The sequence below is a fragment of the Pongo pygmaeus genome, chromosome 19 (assembly GCF_028885625.2).
Source record: "Pongo pygmaeus isolate AG05252 chromosome 19, NHGRI_mPonPyg2-v2.0_pri, whole genome shotgun sequence".
Classification (NCBI taxonomy): Eukaryota; Metazoa; Chordata; class Mammalia; order Primates; family Hominidae; genus Pongo; species Pongo pygmaeus.
The window spans coordinates 94,004,231-94,019,637 of record NC_072392.2 but is presented as its reverse complement, the minus strand read 5'-3'; the positions used below and the strand labels follow the sequence as shown (position 1 = coordinate 94,019,637).

The window sequence follows — 15,407 nt, the reverse complement described above, 5'->3', positions numbered from 1 at the left end:
ACACCTTAAAAACATAGGCCGAGGCAGGCGGATCATGAGGTTAGGAGATCGAGACCATCTTGGCTAACACAGTGAAATCCCGTCTCTACTAAAAATACAAAAAATTAGCCGGGCGTGGTGGCAGGCGCCTGTAGTCCCAGCTACTTGGGAGGCTGAGGCAAGAGAATGGCATGAACCCGGGAGGCAGAGCTTGCAGTGAGCTGAGATCGCGCCACTGCACTCCAGCCTGGGCAACAGAGCGAGACTCCGTCTCAAAAAAAAAAAAAAAAACAGTTCCTCTAAAATAATTTATTAACATGTTTATTTGTATCTATTATTTACCCCTTCCCACCCCACCAAGGGACCTGCTTTTGGTTAAAAATGTATGTGCATGATATATGAAACGCTTGATAATATAACGTGATTTACTGAATTCTAATTCTCACACTACGCACTTAACTATCAAAATATTATGAAAGGTAAATAATCCAGGGAACACATTTTATTTTACATCGGAAAATGTTTACAAAAATTTTGTTAAAGTAGCCTCTCTGCGTGCATAGCATTCGCTTGATGCCTGTAAGTTTAGACTCCTGCTCATCCTGATAGAGACCAATGCAATTCATTTGCATTGACTTTCTATTGCAGAGCTTTGGAACCAAGGGAAGGATCCAAACATAGCTCCATTTTATCCAATCAGAAGGGCCGCTTAGTGCTAAACTCTGATTCGTCCATTCCTCTTTGCATCCATCCAATCATTAGGCCACTTTAACAGCCAATCAGCGGCCTAGATATGCGCCAATCATGGAACAGTGCCGAAGCACGGCCTTTGTGTCGGGGGATGTCAGCGCGTCGGCGAAAGCGCCCACCAATAGAAAAAGTCGTTGGTGTATGCAAATAAGGGTTCTATGACGCAGAGACGCAGCGTGAAGCGTGCTTATAAAAACGGAGGCGTCGAGGGGGCTTGGAGCGCAGAGCGGTTTGGTCGTTCGTTGGACTGTGTTGGTTTTTCGCTCGTCGACTGCGGCTCTTTCTCGGGCAGCGGAAGCGGCGCGGCGGTCGGAGAAGTGGCCTAAAACTTCGGCGTTGGGTAGGCGTTCTTGGGTTTACCCGCGGCTTCAGGTTCTGCCAACCGTTGGCGCCGCGGGCCGCGGCCGTTGGGAGCTGAGCGGCGGGGGCTGCTCGCGCCGCTGGCGTCGGGTCGGGTATGGGGCCGGGAGGTTTCCCCTTGGGGCTTTGTTCCGGAACTGCGTCCCCGCCTTTTCCCGGCGGTGATTCAGAGGTCCCGACGCCGGGTTCCGGGCAGTCGGGCCTCCGCCCGTCAAGGGAGGGAAGTGACTCCTCCCCGCGCTCCCCCTCCCGGGGGAGGCTGCCGCTCCTTGCAGCCTGAGTCATTAGGGGAGGGGGAGGAGGTTGGCGGCCCTCGGCCATCTGCTGCCGCGAGGTGGGGCGCGGGGAAGGCGGGAGGCCTGGTGGAGGGGCCAGGGTCTGTTCCTCTTCCCGCAGCCCCGGGGGGCGGCCCGGGTGAGTGCGGCGGCCTTATCTTCGGGGCGTCTTTCTTAGGTGAGAGAAAATGGCCCGAACCAAGCAGACTGCTCGTAAATCCACCGGTGGGAAAGCCCCCCGCAAACAGCTGGCCACGAAAGCCGCCAGGAAAAGCGCTCCCTCTACCGGCGGGGTGAAGAAGCCTCATCGCTACAGGTAGGTCGGGCGGGGGAACAATGGCCCGGCGGTGGCCGGCTTTGTGCGGCAGCGTCCGCTCACCGCTCCCCTGCTCGCTGTAGGCCCGGGACCGTGGCGCTTCGAGAGATTCGTCGTTATCAGAAGTCCACCGAGCTGCTCATCCGGAAACTGCCCTTCCAGAGGTTGGTGAGGGAGATCGCGCAGGATTTCAAAACCGACCTGAGGTTTCAGAGCGCAGCCATCGGTGCGCTGCAGGTAAGACAAAGGCCTGGAGCTGGGAGAGGGCTGGGCGGTTTCCGCTCCCCGAGGGGGATTAATAGTGTGGCTCTTGTCCTCAACAGGAGGCTAGCGAAGCGTACCTGGTGGGTCTGTTCGAAGATACCAATCTGTGTGCCATCCACGCTAAGAGAGTCACCATCATGCCCAAAGACATCCAGTTGGCTCGCCGGATACGGGGGGAGAGAGCTTAAGTGAAGGCAGTTTTTATGGCGTTTTGTAGTAAATTCTGTAAAATACTTTGGTTTAATTTGTGACTTTTTTTGTAAGAAATTGTTTATAATATGTTGCATTTGTACTTAAGTCATTCCATCTTTCACTCAGGATGAATGCGAAAAGTGACTGTTCACAGACCTCAGTGATGTGAGCACTGTTGCTCAGGAGTGACAAGTTGCTAATATGCAGAAGGGATGGGTGATATTTCTTGCTTCTCATGATGCATGTTTCTGTATGTTAATGACTTGTTGGGTAGCTATTAAGGTACTAGAGTTGATAAATGTGTACAGGGTCCTTTTGCAATAAAACTGGTTATGACTTGATCCAAGTGTTTAACAATTGGGGCTGTTAAGTCTGACCATACATCACTGTGATAGAATGTGGGCTTTTTCAAGGGTGAAGATACAAGTCTTAACCACAGTGTAACTTACAGTTTCCTTTAAAAAAAAAAAAAAAAAAAAGTAAACCTGGCAGCTATAGAATACACTATGTGCATTTATAATAGCTATTTTATATATTGTAGTGTCAACATTTTTAAATTAAATGTTTTACATTCACAAGTGGTGGGGAGTCTTGTCATTAAGGTGTGTGTAATTTAGAGTCCAGTTGGTTTTCTTCTGACTGCACTTGTTCTCATAGTAGTAAAATGCTATGCGCATTTAGACCTTGCATAAGTCCTCATTCTACCACATGTTAACCCTCTAGCTGATAATGCAAACACTAACTGGGGGATTTTATTTATAAGGGCTCTAGAAAAAACGAGTTATTCACACCAGCATCATCTTAACTAATACTCTGAACTAGTTAGTGCAGCTTTTCATTGTGTTGTGTGGTTGGTCTCATAAGTAGGTTGAGTTTTTCTCCTTTGCTAAGAGGAAACAGTACCGAAGTTCTTTTTCTTGTGGCATTTGTATTATTAAAAACTTGGTGTGGGGGAGGAGCACAAAACTCCAGCCCACTGAACCTCTGCCAATTAAGATGGTGTTGGGTTAGGTTACATCTGGTTACTGTCCTGGGAAAATCATTTTTATAGAGATGGCCTTCCAAGTGGTTTTAAAATTTACTGAAGTTTTTAGGTCGATTATGTATGTTGACTAAATTTACAAATAAACTTGTTTATCCAACTAAGTGTCCAAAACCTAAATTGAATGTACTAAGTTTTGACATGTCCCATTATCTAGGTCCTTGTATACTAATGTTTTGAGCTTAGATCATTTCAGGTGTGTTGCTTGGTGGACAAAGGAACCTTTTATTTACAAAAATACTGTAGAAAGCATGTGAACAGCTCTCTGCTTGATTAAGATGCCATAATACTGCTGTATTTGCAGTGTGGGCTAAGACAAAGTATATTAATAAGCTTTTCCCCCCACTCCCATTCCGTAGTGTAGAAGCCCGCAGGTGTAGAACTCAGTCTTAAACTTCAGTATGAAGCCAGTTTCCTTGTGCAATAATGGCCACTGAAGCGTAGTACGTGGATGTTAGTGAGACAGCATGAGAGCCAGCAGTCATCAAAGCATTCCACGTTTGAAGCTAGCAACTGCTTGAAGTTATGCCCCATTAAAATTGTTTTCTCAAAAGTCTGGGTTAGTTTCAAATGTAAGATTTTGGAGGGAAGGTAGAGTAGGTATCTTTCAGGTCGTGATAATGAGCTCCTATGAAAGAATGCAATATAATGACCTGCTTTTCTAGAAAGTTCATAATCAGCTCTGGAACAAGCACACTTAATGATTCCTCACAGTGTGCTTCAGAATGAGATTAAGATCAGGTGTTGGAATGTGCTATGCTCTGGCGTGTCTGGAAACAAGTACAGAAACCTGGCTACGGTGATAAGTTAGCTTCTGTTTACTACCTGTGACAACCCAAGTGGGTGACACTAGTTAGTGAACCTTCTCCAGTCTGCAGGCTGGCATAGAAGGCTCTCAGATTATATTGGGCAGCTTGCAATCTGCCGAAGCAGCGACTTGCATTTCCACACTTGGCTCGAGCACTCAACCCAGAAGGCAAAGACAGCTTTTGGTTGTAGGCAGCTTCCTGTATGGGATATCCCTGGGTAAGGGTAAAGGAGCAGAAGCAAAGGAGAAAAGCAGAAGTTGGAGCTGATGGAGGTATCCTATGCCCTTGATGGATGAGACTAAAATAAAATTTTTGAAATTAAGATTTTCTCATTTCTCAATGGTTTTCATTCAAATGATAATGTCTTTCAAAAAGTTTGGGGAAATGTCCAAAAAGCACTGACTTCGGATTCATCTGGGGCTGGGACGTGTGCATTCAATAATAAGGACGCTCCCTATTGAGGTGACCTCAGTGACAGTTGGCCCAGGACAGTGCCAGTCTGTGCTTGTTGAAGTGGTGTATTTATTTTATTTATTTTGAGATGGAGTCTTGCTCTGTCTGGACTGGAGTACAGTGGCGCGATCTCGGCTCACTGCAATCCCCACCTCTCAGGTTCAAGCGATTCTCCTGCCTCAGCCTCCCGAGTTGCAGGAACTACAGGCAAACACCACCACGCCCAGCTAATTTTTGTGTTTTTAGTAGAGATGGGGTTTCACCATGTTGGCCAGGATGGTCTTCATCTCTTGACCTCGTGATCTGCCCACTTGGGCCTCCCAAAGTGCTGGGATTACAGGTGTGAGCCACTCCACCCAGCTGGTGTATTTACTTTTTAGAGACGGGGTCTCCCTATGTTGCCCAGGTTGGTCTCAAACTCGAGCTCCCAAAGTGCTAGGATTACAGGCGTGAAGTGTATTTAATAGTGCCTGTGTTTACTGTCCTCTGTCCCAATTTGGCAAATTATGTGGTCGTTCTACCTACCCATACCATGGTGATGTGAGGTGGGGACCCAGTGAATCTTATTTGTATAGGGACATGTCTCAGGAAAATAAGGTCAAATTGCTTACCCACCAATATTCTAATTATACTACCTTCAGTCTGAAAACGGGACATAATTTGTTTTGTCCCTTAAACTTCAATCATCTGATCCACATAGCAGTCAGTTTTGGGATGAAGCAGGGCTGTTTTACCCAGAACCAGGGGTCCGCAGTGTAACTGCAGAATAGGGAAAAGGAGGGGTGAAGAGGAAGACGGGAGAAATGAAGGGCAACGGGTGTTCCCTCACTAAGAGTGGACCCGGCTTCTGACCTGCAACTTCATCATGAACAAGTGGTCTTCCAGCCACCTTCCTGAGGACACAGGCTAAGGGCTTCAGGACAAGTGGAGTGGCTTGGGTTTCAGAATTTCTGGGAGCCAGAGTCCTGTCAGGACCTTGGGTACTTTTAGCACCTGGCCCACTAGTCCTGGCCTAGGGACCATCAGCCAAGGGAAGAAGAGGCCCTGAGCTGACTGCCTGGACTGGAAATTAACAGTTTCTAACTCATCGATTCACTGGATGATTCCCCAACAGTGGTATCTGCTGCTCAGCTCCCCCTGCCTGGCTCCTTGCAAGCACTGCCTGGTGTCAGGTGTCAGGGTGGGGTCTTGCAGCCCTGGGAAAGCAGTCCCTTTGTCCTGAATCACCTTCAGGTAGGTCAGTAGAGGGAGGAACACTGCGAAACACGGTCAGCTGTCTGCAATTCAATCAGCAGGAAACAAGGGCTTGCCCTATGATTTCTGCAAGATGGCCCTGGTCTGTGTTCAGATTCAGAGACTGAGGCCTCAGGCCAGTCTAGCCTGCCATAGAGAAGGGCTAGGTGGGTAGTTTTCACCCCTTCTGCAGTTGTCTTACAGGGGGTGCTGTGGTCCACTGGGCACGAGATCCTTGAGCTCCTATCCTGGGCATTCTTTCCTCATCCCTTGGAGTGGGAGCATTTTAATCATCTTGCCAAAGGAATCGCAGTCCACCTCTCTCAGCCCCACCCCAGACACTGATTAGTCCCACTGAGGCTGAGCTGGCTGCACCTTCCCCGGGCCCTCACAGCCTCTTCCCTCCCTCACCCCTGTGGTGCTCCTGCCTGCCCCTGTGGGCATTCCTCAGGGAGATGCCCTGATCACAAGGATGTCACCAGCCTGGACCACTCTATCAAGCTGGGCCTGGCTTCTGACCAGCAACTGCTGCATGAAAGCTGGCCTTCCAGCGTCTTCCTCCAAGGCAAGGCTAGAAGAAGGGGAGAAGGGGTAGGCCCCTGTCGGGTTGCCAACCCAAATTCTATAGCACCTTCAGAAGACTAAGGATGCCCTCTTCTTGGGCCGGGTGGCTGGCCTTTTCCCTCCCTGATCCCTTTGTCAGCAGGTCTGGGGAATGAGGGAGGCTGCAGGCCGAGGTGGGTGCAGCTGAGACAGCCCTGTGTTTACGCACAGAGGAGTTTGCACAAGGCCTCTATTGCAAGGGGCTGTGGTGTGAGAAGGGGCTGGAGAATATTATCCTCCCCTTGGGGACTCCTACTCCCTGTGGTCCTGCTGATGGCCCAGCAACCCCTGGCTATCAGTGATCCCACCAGACACTGTCTCCCTCCAAGCAAAGAGTCACGGGATTTCTCTGGGATGCGCCCCAGCATGTTCTGGTGTCTTCACCTGAGCACTATGCCTGGTGGCCAGCAGGGGCCAATCTTGCAGGTCAAGCACACCTGGGAGCAGTGCTTCTTAGCCATTTCCTGAGCAGAGGTCTCTCCACTCGAGCTCAGCCCGCCTCCTACGTCATGACCCCTCCCCATGGAGAAAGCTAAGAGGTCCTACAGTCACCCCCTACTGGGAAAGCAAGAAGTGGGGGCTTCAGTGAGGCTGTAGCTCCTGGAGGGGCGGTAAGGCCATGCGTGATCTGGAAAAGGGTGCAGAGAGAGGGACATGGAGAGGCAGCCAGGGTCTGGGGCCTTCTCACTGGCAGCTGCTAACTCTCATCAGGAAGCTGCAATTCTGGGGATACACACAATGGGATGGAGAGTGGGCAGAAAGGCAGAGGTTCATCTCAGACATCACCAGTACCAGGGACAAGAGGGCTCCAGGGAAGGAGAGGGAGATGGGCTGCAGGCTTAGGGCAGGTAGCCTTTGCTGAGGGGTGTGTGAGGGATTGTGCCTGTCCTCATGGAGGTGGAACCTGGGCTCTGTTAAATCCCTATTCACATACCACCTCCTTGTTGGCCACATTTCCCCCCCATAAGCTCCTCTCTGCCAGGCACTGAGCCAGGGGGCCAAGCAGAGGGGTCAGGAGGGGCTTGGGTCCACAGCCCAGGCATCATGGTCCTCACAGGGCTCTCCCTCCCCAGCTCCGCACCTGCAGCTAGTCTCAATCAACCTGCCCACCACCAGCAGTGGCCTGAGGCCTGGGCAGCTGCAGTGCCAGCCAGCAGCTTTCCAGCCAGTGTGAGGCTCAAGAGGAGACAGCCTCGGCCCTGAGCTGTCAGCTGCATCTTGTAGGTCTGGACATGCTTCTTGGCCAGCAGCAGGGTGGTTGTCAACCTAGAGGGCAGGAACTTCAGGGACAGAGTAGGAGCAGCAAATAAAGACAAGACCTGCAGCTGGGTTATCTGAGCAGGGGCATCTGAAACCGGAGGGAGATGAGAAGCTCCTGGCGCTCCGAAGGCAGGGAATGAGTGTGTCTGCCCCTGGAATCACACCTGACACATAGCAGAAGTTCCAGGAGTGACTGCTGACCAAACCAAATGGCCCCAGCAGCCCCCAGGCACAGCTGGCTGGATCTGCTCCCAGCATGGGTGGCAAAGAATCAGTCTGGTTCCCAAAAGCTTTGGTTACTTGCCTGGCTTCCAAACCAAGAGTGTTTCACGTAGGAACTGAGTCTGAGAGAGCAGCTGCCCCTCCTGTCCCTCACCAAGAGGCTGAGCTTTAACTCTTGACACTTTCGTAAGCAGAGGCCAGTAGAGCAGAGGCTGCAGCAGTCCAGGAAACAGTAGTGGCTGAGAAAATGGGCTCAGGGGCCGGGAGAGGTGGCGCATGCCTGTAATCCCAACACTTTGGGAGGCTGAGGCAGGTGGATCACTTGAGGCCAGGAGTTGGAGACCAGGCTGGCCAGCATGGCAAAACCCCATCTCTACTAAAAACACAAAAATTAGCCAGGTGTGGTGGCACATGCCTGTAATCCCAGCTACTCGGGAGGCTGAGAGAGGAGAATCGCTTGAACCCAGGAGGCGGATGTTGAAGTGAGCCGAGATCACGTCACTGCACTCCAGCCTGGGCAATAGAGTGAGACTCCATTTCAAAAAAAAAAAAAAACAAAAAAAAAACGACTCTGGTAGTAAACAAGCAGTGCTGCCCCGCAGGTGCATCTTGGTTAGATATCAGCCCTGAGGTCTGGGCTTACCATGGGCTCAATATTATTATCAATATTCCAGACACTGTTATCATGAATATTATAGAAGGGCAAAGGGAGCCCAGATCAGGAAATAGGTTAACCCTCTAGAAGAAACAATAGAAGGAATCTCCCAGAATGGGTAAGAGTGAGCCATCTGCTGGGGGCAAGATGTCAGTCTCTGAAAACACTGGGAGCCATGGACCTAAGTCCATCGGGGAATCAGGCTGTGACTGCAATGCAGAAGCCAGCGCTGTGTCCAGTGTATAGTCCTGTGAAACATAAAGGCTGAGCTGAGCAAGGAGGGCCCAAGGATTTGGCTTTTGTGTAGAAGACAGACACGGACTCTCGTGGAGAAGAGGCATTTTGGAGTGCCTGTCCTCAGTGGTAGGTCAGGTCTTGCCGCGGCCTAGACAAACATTGTTAGAGCCAGGTGCAGTGGCTTACCCGTGTAATCTCAGCAACTTGGGAGGCTGGGGTGGGAGGACTGCTGCAGCTCAGGAGCTGAAGGCTTCAGTGGGCTGTGATGGTGACACTGCACGCCAGCCTGGGTGACACAGCGAGACCCTGACTGAAAAAAAAAAAACAACAAACAACAACAAAAAAACCCACTTCTAAGCCTGTCTAGGTCACCAGACACCTGGCTGGCACGCATGGCATTCCCACCACTGGCTAGTATGTCCCAGTGGTGGATATAACCCAGAATTCTATGCAGACACCTCAGCCCTATGTGGTAATCAGCAAGATACAAGCAAGTTTCTCAGCCAGCAGAGCAGAGGACAAAGCTCAGGGTGAAGTGTTTCCATTACCATGCCACCTCCCCGCTAATCCTGAGACATCTGCCCAGGAAATGGGGGGAGGGTCAAAGGTCAAAGGAGACTTCACTCTGAACAAATTTCAGTAACACACTAGATGGGATTCAAAAAAGACAGTAAACACATTTCCCAAATAAAATCAATGTTTCAGAGTCCATCTTGAACAAACGGACGTGCTTCGCCTTACGCCAAATTTTTTTTCTTTTTTGAGATGAAGTTTCACTCTGCAGCCCAGGCTGGAGTGCAATGGTGCCATCTCGGCTCACTGCAACCTCTGCCTCCCAGATTCAAGTGATTGTTCTGCCTCAGCCTCCTGAGTAGCTGAGATTACAGGCGCACGCCACCATGCCTGGCCTATTTTTTGTATTTTTAGTGGAGATGGAGTTTCATCATGTTGGTCAGGCTGGTCTCAAACTCCTGACCTCAGGTGATCCACCTGCCTTGGCCTCCCAAAGTGCTGGGATTACAAGTGTGAGCCACCAGCCCACACTAATTTTTGTATTTTATTTATTTATTTATTTTGAGGTGGAGTCTCCCTGTTGCCTAGGTTGGAGTGAAACAGCACAATCTCAGCTCACTGCAACCTCTGCCTCCTGGGTTCAAGCGATTCTCCTGCCTCAGCCTCCCGAGTAGCTGGGATTACAGGCGTGTGCCACCACACCAGGCTAATTTTGTACTTTTAGTAGAGATGGGGTTTCACCATGTTAACCAGGCTGGTCTCGAATTCCTGACCCAGGTGATCCGCCCATCTCAGCCTCCGAAAGTGCTGGGATTATAGGCATGAGCCACCTCGCCCAGCCTAAATTGAGGTTCTCCAAGAAAAACTAAAATAGGCTGGGTGTGGTAGCTCACGCCTGTAATCCCAGCATTTTGGGAGGCCGAGGTGGGCGGATCACTTGATGTCAGGAGTTTGAGACCAGGCTGGCCAACAGAGCAAAACCCGTCTCTACTAAAAATACAAAAAATTAGCTGGGCGTGGTGGCTCATACCTGTAGTCCTAGCTACTTGGGAGGCTGAGGCAGGAGATTCACTTAAGCCCAGAAGGTGGAGGTTGCAGTGAGCTGAGATCACGCCATTGCACTCCAGCCTGGGTGACTGAGAGAGACTCTGTCTCAAAAAAAAAAAAAAAAAAGAAAAACTAAAAGAACACAAAGGATGAAGATGGGTCAAACGGTCATGTTGGCCGGGTGAGGTGGCTCACGCCTATAATCCTAGCACTTTGGGAGGCCAAGGCAGACGGATCACCTGAGGTCAGGAGCTTGAGACCAGCCTGGCCAACATGGCGAAACCCTGTCCCTACTAAAAATTCAAAAAATTAGCTGGGCATAGTGGCACATGCCTGTAATCCCAGCTACTTGGGAAGCTGAAGCAGGAGAATTGCTTGAACCCGGTAGGCAGAGGTTGCAGTGAGCTGAGATTGTGCCACTACACTCCAGCCTGGCGATAGAGCAAGACTCCATCTCAAAAAAAAAAAAAAAAAAAAAAAAAAAAAGAAGTCATGTTGTCAATTAAAATGAATCAATGGAAATAAAGATAAGGGTGTGGACTTCTAACTGGTCAGAATCCCTGCTCTCTCTTCTCCTATTCAGAAAGCTCTAATCAACATTTATTGCAGACAGAGGGGGTCAGATTTGTGACTGCCTCCCAATCAGACCGTGAGAGCCTGAGGCATTTATCTTTCTGGCCAATTGCATACAGGAGAGTACCATAATGCCTGTTGAATTAATGGACAACTGATAAGAATAGCAAACATTTATTCTGTGCGTACCAAGTGCCAGCTGCTGGGCTGGGCACTTTATGAAGATTATCTCATTCAGTTCCTTTTACAACAGCACGTCTGGGAGCAATCTCTAGCCCCATTTTACACATAAGAAACTGAGGCCCAGAAAGGTCACATCATTTACCTGAGATCATATAATAGTAAGAGTGGAGATGAGGGCTCAGCACTGTTAGATGTCAGAGGTGAGGTGAGTAAAAAGCATGCAGAGAAGGGGCTGCTTCGCTCACTTCTGCCCTGATAGAATGGGCCCTTGTAGGGAGGTATGGTTTGTGAGTTTCATTCCATTTCAACCAGCCCAAGGGCCACTCATGGTATGATTTGTTTGGTGTTGGCTGTGCCAAAAAATGCTTTACTGAAGTGTGCTCAAAAGGAGCAGGTCATCCTATGAAATCTGGAATTGCTTGGGCTGGAGTGCAGTAGCGTGATCTCGGCTCACTGCACCTTCAACCTCTGGGCTCAGGTGATCCTCCTGCCTCAGCCTCCCAAGTAGCCGGGACCACAAGCACACACCACCAAGCCTGACTAATTTTTGATTTTTTTTTTTTTTTGAGACAGAGTCTCAGTCTGTTGCCCTGGCTGGAGTGCAGTGGTGTGATCTCGGCTCACCGCAACCTCCGCCCCCTGGGTTCAAGCGATTCTCTCGCCTCAGTCTCCTGAGTAGCTGGGATTACAGGCTTGTACCACCACACCAGGCTAATTTTTCTATTTTTTAGTAAAGATGGGGTTTCACTATGTTGGCCAGGCTGGTCTTGAACTCCTGACCTCAAGTGATTCACCCGCCTCGGCCTCCCAAAGTGCTGGGATTACAGGCATGAGCCACAGTGCCCAGCTAATTTTTTATTTTTTTTGTAGAGATGAGGTCTCCCTTCGTTGCCCAGGCTGGTCTTGAACTCCGGGCTCAAGTGATTTGCCCACCTCAGCCTCCCAGTGTTGGGATTACAGGCGTGAGCCACCACACCTGGGCCCCATTGTTTTCTTAACAGCTTTATTGAGATATAATACATATACCATATAATTCACCCATTTAAAACATAAAATTCAACAGTTTAGGATATTCACAGGCATGTGCAACCATCACCACAGTCCATTTTAGAACATTTTCCTTACCACAGAGAAACCTGCCATCCTTTGGCTCTGGCCCTGCTATTCCCTCAGGCCTAAGCAACCACTAATTAACTTTCCATCTGTAGAGATTTGCCGATTCTGGATATACAACAGGTGGTCTTGTGTGACTGGCTTCCTTCACTCACCATATTTTCAAAGTTCATCCTTTTTTTTTTTTTTTTGAGACGGAGTTTCGCACTGTCGCCTGGGCTGAAGTGCGACGGTGCGATCTCAGCTCACTGCAACCTCCGCCTCCCAGGTTCAAGCGATTCTCCTGCCTCAGCATCCTGAGTAGCTAGGATTACAGGCGCCCTCCACTATGCCCAGCTAATTTTTTTTTTTGAGATGGAGTCTTGCTCTGTCACTCAGCCTGGAGTGCAGTGGCACGATCTCCGCTCGCTGCAAGCTCCACCTCCCGGGTTCACGCCATTCTCCTGCCTCAGCCTCCCGAGTATCTGGGACTACAGGTGCCTGCCACCACGCCCGGCTAATTTTTTTCTTGAAGGCTTCATCCATTTTGTTACACGTATCAGTACTTCATTTCTTTTTATGGATTAATATTTCTATTGTATAGATACATCATTTTTTTTCCCCCCGAGACCAAGTTTCGCTCTGTCACCTAGGCTGGAGTGCAGTGATGAGATCTTGGTTCACTGTGAACTCCATCCCCCGGGTTCAAGTGATTCTTGTGTCTCAGCCTCCCGAGTAGCTGGCATTACACATGTGCACCACCATGCCTGGCTAATTTTTGTGTTTTTAGTAGAGACGGGTTTCACCACGTTGGCCAGGCTGGTCTGGTCTTGAACTCCTGCCCTCGAGTGATTCGCCTACCTCGGTCTCCCAAAGTGTGGGATCACAGGCATGAACCACCACATCTGACCTTTGAGCATCTTTTCATGTGCTTATTGGCCATTTGTATTTATATTATTTGGAAAAATGTCTCTTGAAATCTTTTGCTTTGTTTTTTTTTTCTTTGACGCAGGGTCTCTCACCTTCTGAGTAGCTGGGACTGCAGGTGTGTGCCACCCAACCTGGCTAAATTTTTTTTTTTTTTTTTGGTAGCAGTGAGGTCTTCCCACGTTGCCCAAGTTGGTCTCAAACTCCAAGCCCCTGAGATATATATGATTTGCAAGTACTTTCTTCCATTCTGTGAGTTGTCTTTTCACTTTCTTGATGGTGTTCTTGTCAGGCCTCTGAGCCCAAACTAAGCCATCATATCCCCTGTGACCTGCACGTATACATCCAGATGGCCTGAAGCAACTGAATATCCACAAAAGAAGTAAAAATAGCCTTAACTGATGGCATTCCACCATTGTGATTTGTTCCTGCCCCAACCTAACTGATCAATGTACTTTGTAATCTCCCCTACCCTTAAGAAGGTTCTTTGTAATTCTCCCCACCCTTGAGAATGTACTTTGTGAGATCCACCCCTTGCCCGCAAACCATTGCTCCTAACTCCACCACCTATCCCAAAACCTGTAAGAACCAATGATAATCCACCACCCTTTGCTGACTCTCTTTTCAGACTCAGCCCGCCTGCACTCAGGTGAAATAAACAACCTTGTTGCTCACACAAAGCCTGTTTGGTGGTCTCTTCACACGGACGCGCGTGACAGTTCTTTGTTGCAAAAAAATATTTCACTTTGATGAAGTACAGTTTATTTTTCTGTTGTCACTTGTGCTTTTGATGTCATATCTTAAAAAACATTGCCTGGCCGCATTGGCTCACGCCTGTATCCCAGCACTTTGGGAGGCTGAGGCAGGCAAATCACTTGAGGTCAGGAGTTCGAGAGCAGCCTGGCCAACATGGTGAAACCCTGCCTTTACAAAAATTACCCAGGCATGGTGGAGGGTGCCTGTAATCCCAGTTATTGGGGAGGCTGAGGCAGGAGAATCACTTGAACCTGGGAGGCGGAGATTGCAGTGAGACAAGATCGCGCCACTGCACTCCAGCCTGGGCAACAGAGCAAGATTCTGTCTCAAATAAATAAATACGTATATAAATAAAAATAAAAAAACATGACTGGGTGTGGTGGCTCATGCCTGTAATCCCAGCACTTTGGGAGGCCAAGGTGGGCGGATCACCTGAGGTCAGGAGTTTCAGACTAGCCTGGCTAACCTGGTGAAACCCCAGTCTCTACTAAAAATACAAAAAATTAGCCGGGCATGGTGGCACGTGCCTGTAATCCCAGCTACTCGGGAGGCTGAGGCAGGAGAATCGCTTGAACCCGGGAGGCAGAGGTTGCAGTAAGCTGAGATCGCGCCATTGCCCTCCAGCTTGGGCAACAAGAGCGAAACTCCGTCTCAAAAATAAAAACCAAACAAACAAAAACATTGCCTAACCAATGTCACAAAGCTGTACCCCTATGTTTTCTTCTAAGAGTTTTCAGAATTGCCCTTGGAATGCAGTTCCCCACTCTTTGGGCACACCCTTGAGCAGGCCCCAAGCTACATCCCTGGCCATAACTCCCCACACAACTCCCACCCTAACCCCAAGCAAGCTGCTTACATTTCAGTCTTTCAGTTTCAAAGTTCCATGTAGGGTGGGCAGCTGTGGACAGGCATCAAGGCAGCAGTTGGGGCCGGCCTGCAGGTTTAGGATGCAGGCTAGCAAGAGTGCCTGACTGGGAACAAGCCCACGCCTCTGAGACAAGGGTTTCTGGGCTGAAGAAGTGCCTGCTGGGGCCAACAGCACAACCTACCTGGACAGCTGTGGCAGGTCCTTAAGGGAGGGGCTGGGCCCACTGCTGGCCACCGCCACCCTAGTCCAGTTCTCCACTTCTAGGAGCTGTTCCATATTACCTAGAAAATGAGCTTGTAAAATTGACTCTCTGGTCACCACCAAACTTGTCTTTTTTTTTTTTTTTTTGAGACAGAGTTTTGCTCTTGTTGCCCAGGCTGGAGTGCAATGGTGTGATCTCAGCTCACCGAAACCTCCGCCTCCCAGGTTCAAGTGATTCTCCTGCCTCAGCCTCCCGAGTAGCTGGGATTACAGGCATGAGCCTGTAATGCCCAGCTAATTTTGTATTTTTTAGTAGAGATGGGGTTTCTCCATGTTGGTCAGGCTGGTCTCCAACTCCCGACCTCAGGTGATCTGCACACCTCGGCCTCCCAAAGTGCTGGGATTACAGGTGTGAGCCACTGCGCCCGGCCCAAACTTGTCTGTCTTTATCTCTACTTACAGTGAGTGTCAGGACACCCTCTTGGAGACCAGTGATCAGAGGCTGATGACCTCTCACAGCTGCTGGCCCTGGGGACCTAGGAGATCCCTTTGGGAATCCCAGGTCAACCGGGTACCGGCTCCATTGCTCTGGCTGTG

The 15,407-nt window shown here is 49.6% G+C and overlaps 1 protein-coding gene across 2 annotated transcripts; it reads left to right on the top strand.

Annotated features, from left to right (window-relative positions):
• The first annotated feature begins 946 nt into the window (after positions 1-946).
• Positions 947-3,278, top strand: LOC129017890 (histone H3.3A). 2 transcript variants are annotated; one of them, XM_054458801.2, is made up of 4 exons: positions 947-1,069; positions 1,543-1,680; positions 1,764-1,917; positions 2,004-3,278. In XM_054458801.2, exons 2-4 carry the CDS (start codon positions 1,553-1,555, stop codon positions 2,130-2,132), a joined length of 411 nt encoding a protein of 136 aa, XP_054314776.1. In that variant the 5' UTR covers positions 947-1,069; positions 1,543-1,552; the 3' UTR covers positions 2,133-3,278. The 2 variants fall into 2 exon arrangements, with proteins under 2 accessions (XP_054314776.1, XP_063511441.1); XM_063655371.1 differs by lacking the exon at positions 947-1,069 and having other exon boundaries at positions 1,549-1,680; positions 1,764-3,278.
• The last annotated feature ends 12,129 nt before the right edge of the window (positions 3,279-15,407 follow it).

Excerpts from the sequence above, each read along its gene's own strand:
- LOC129017890 (XM_063655371.1), top strand. The coding sequence starts at position 1,553 with ATGGCCCGAACCAAGCAGACTGCTCGTAAATCCACCGGTGGGAAAGCC. Across the intron at positions 1,681-1,763 it reads AAGAAGCCTCATCGCTACAG|GCCCGGGACCGTGGCGCTTC; the intron begins GTAGGTCGGGCG and ends TGCTCGCTGTAG.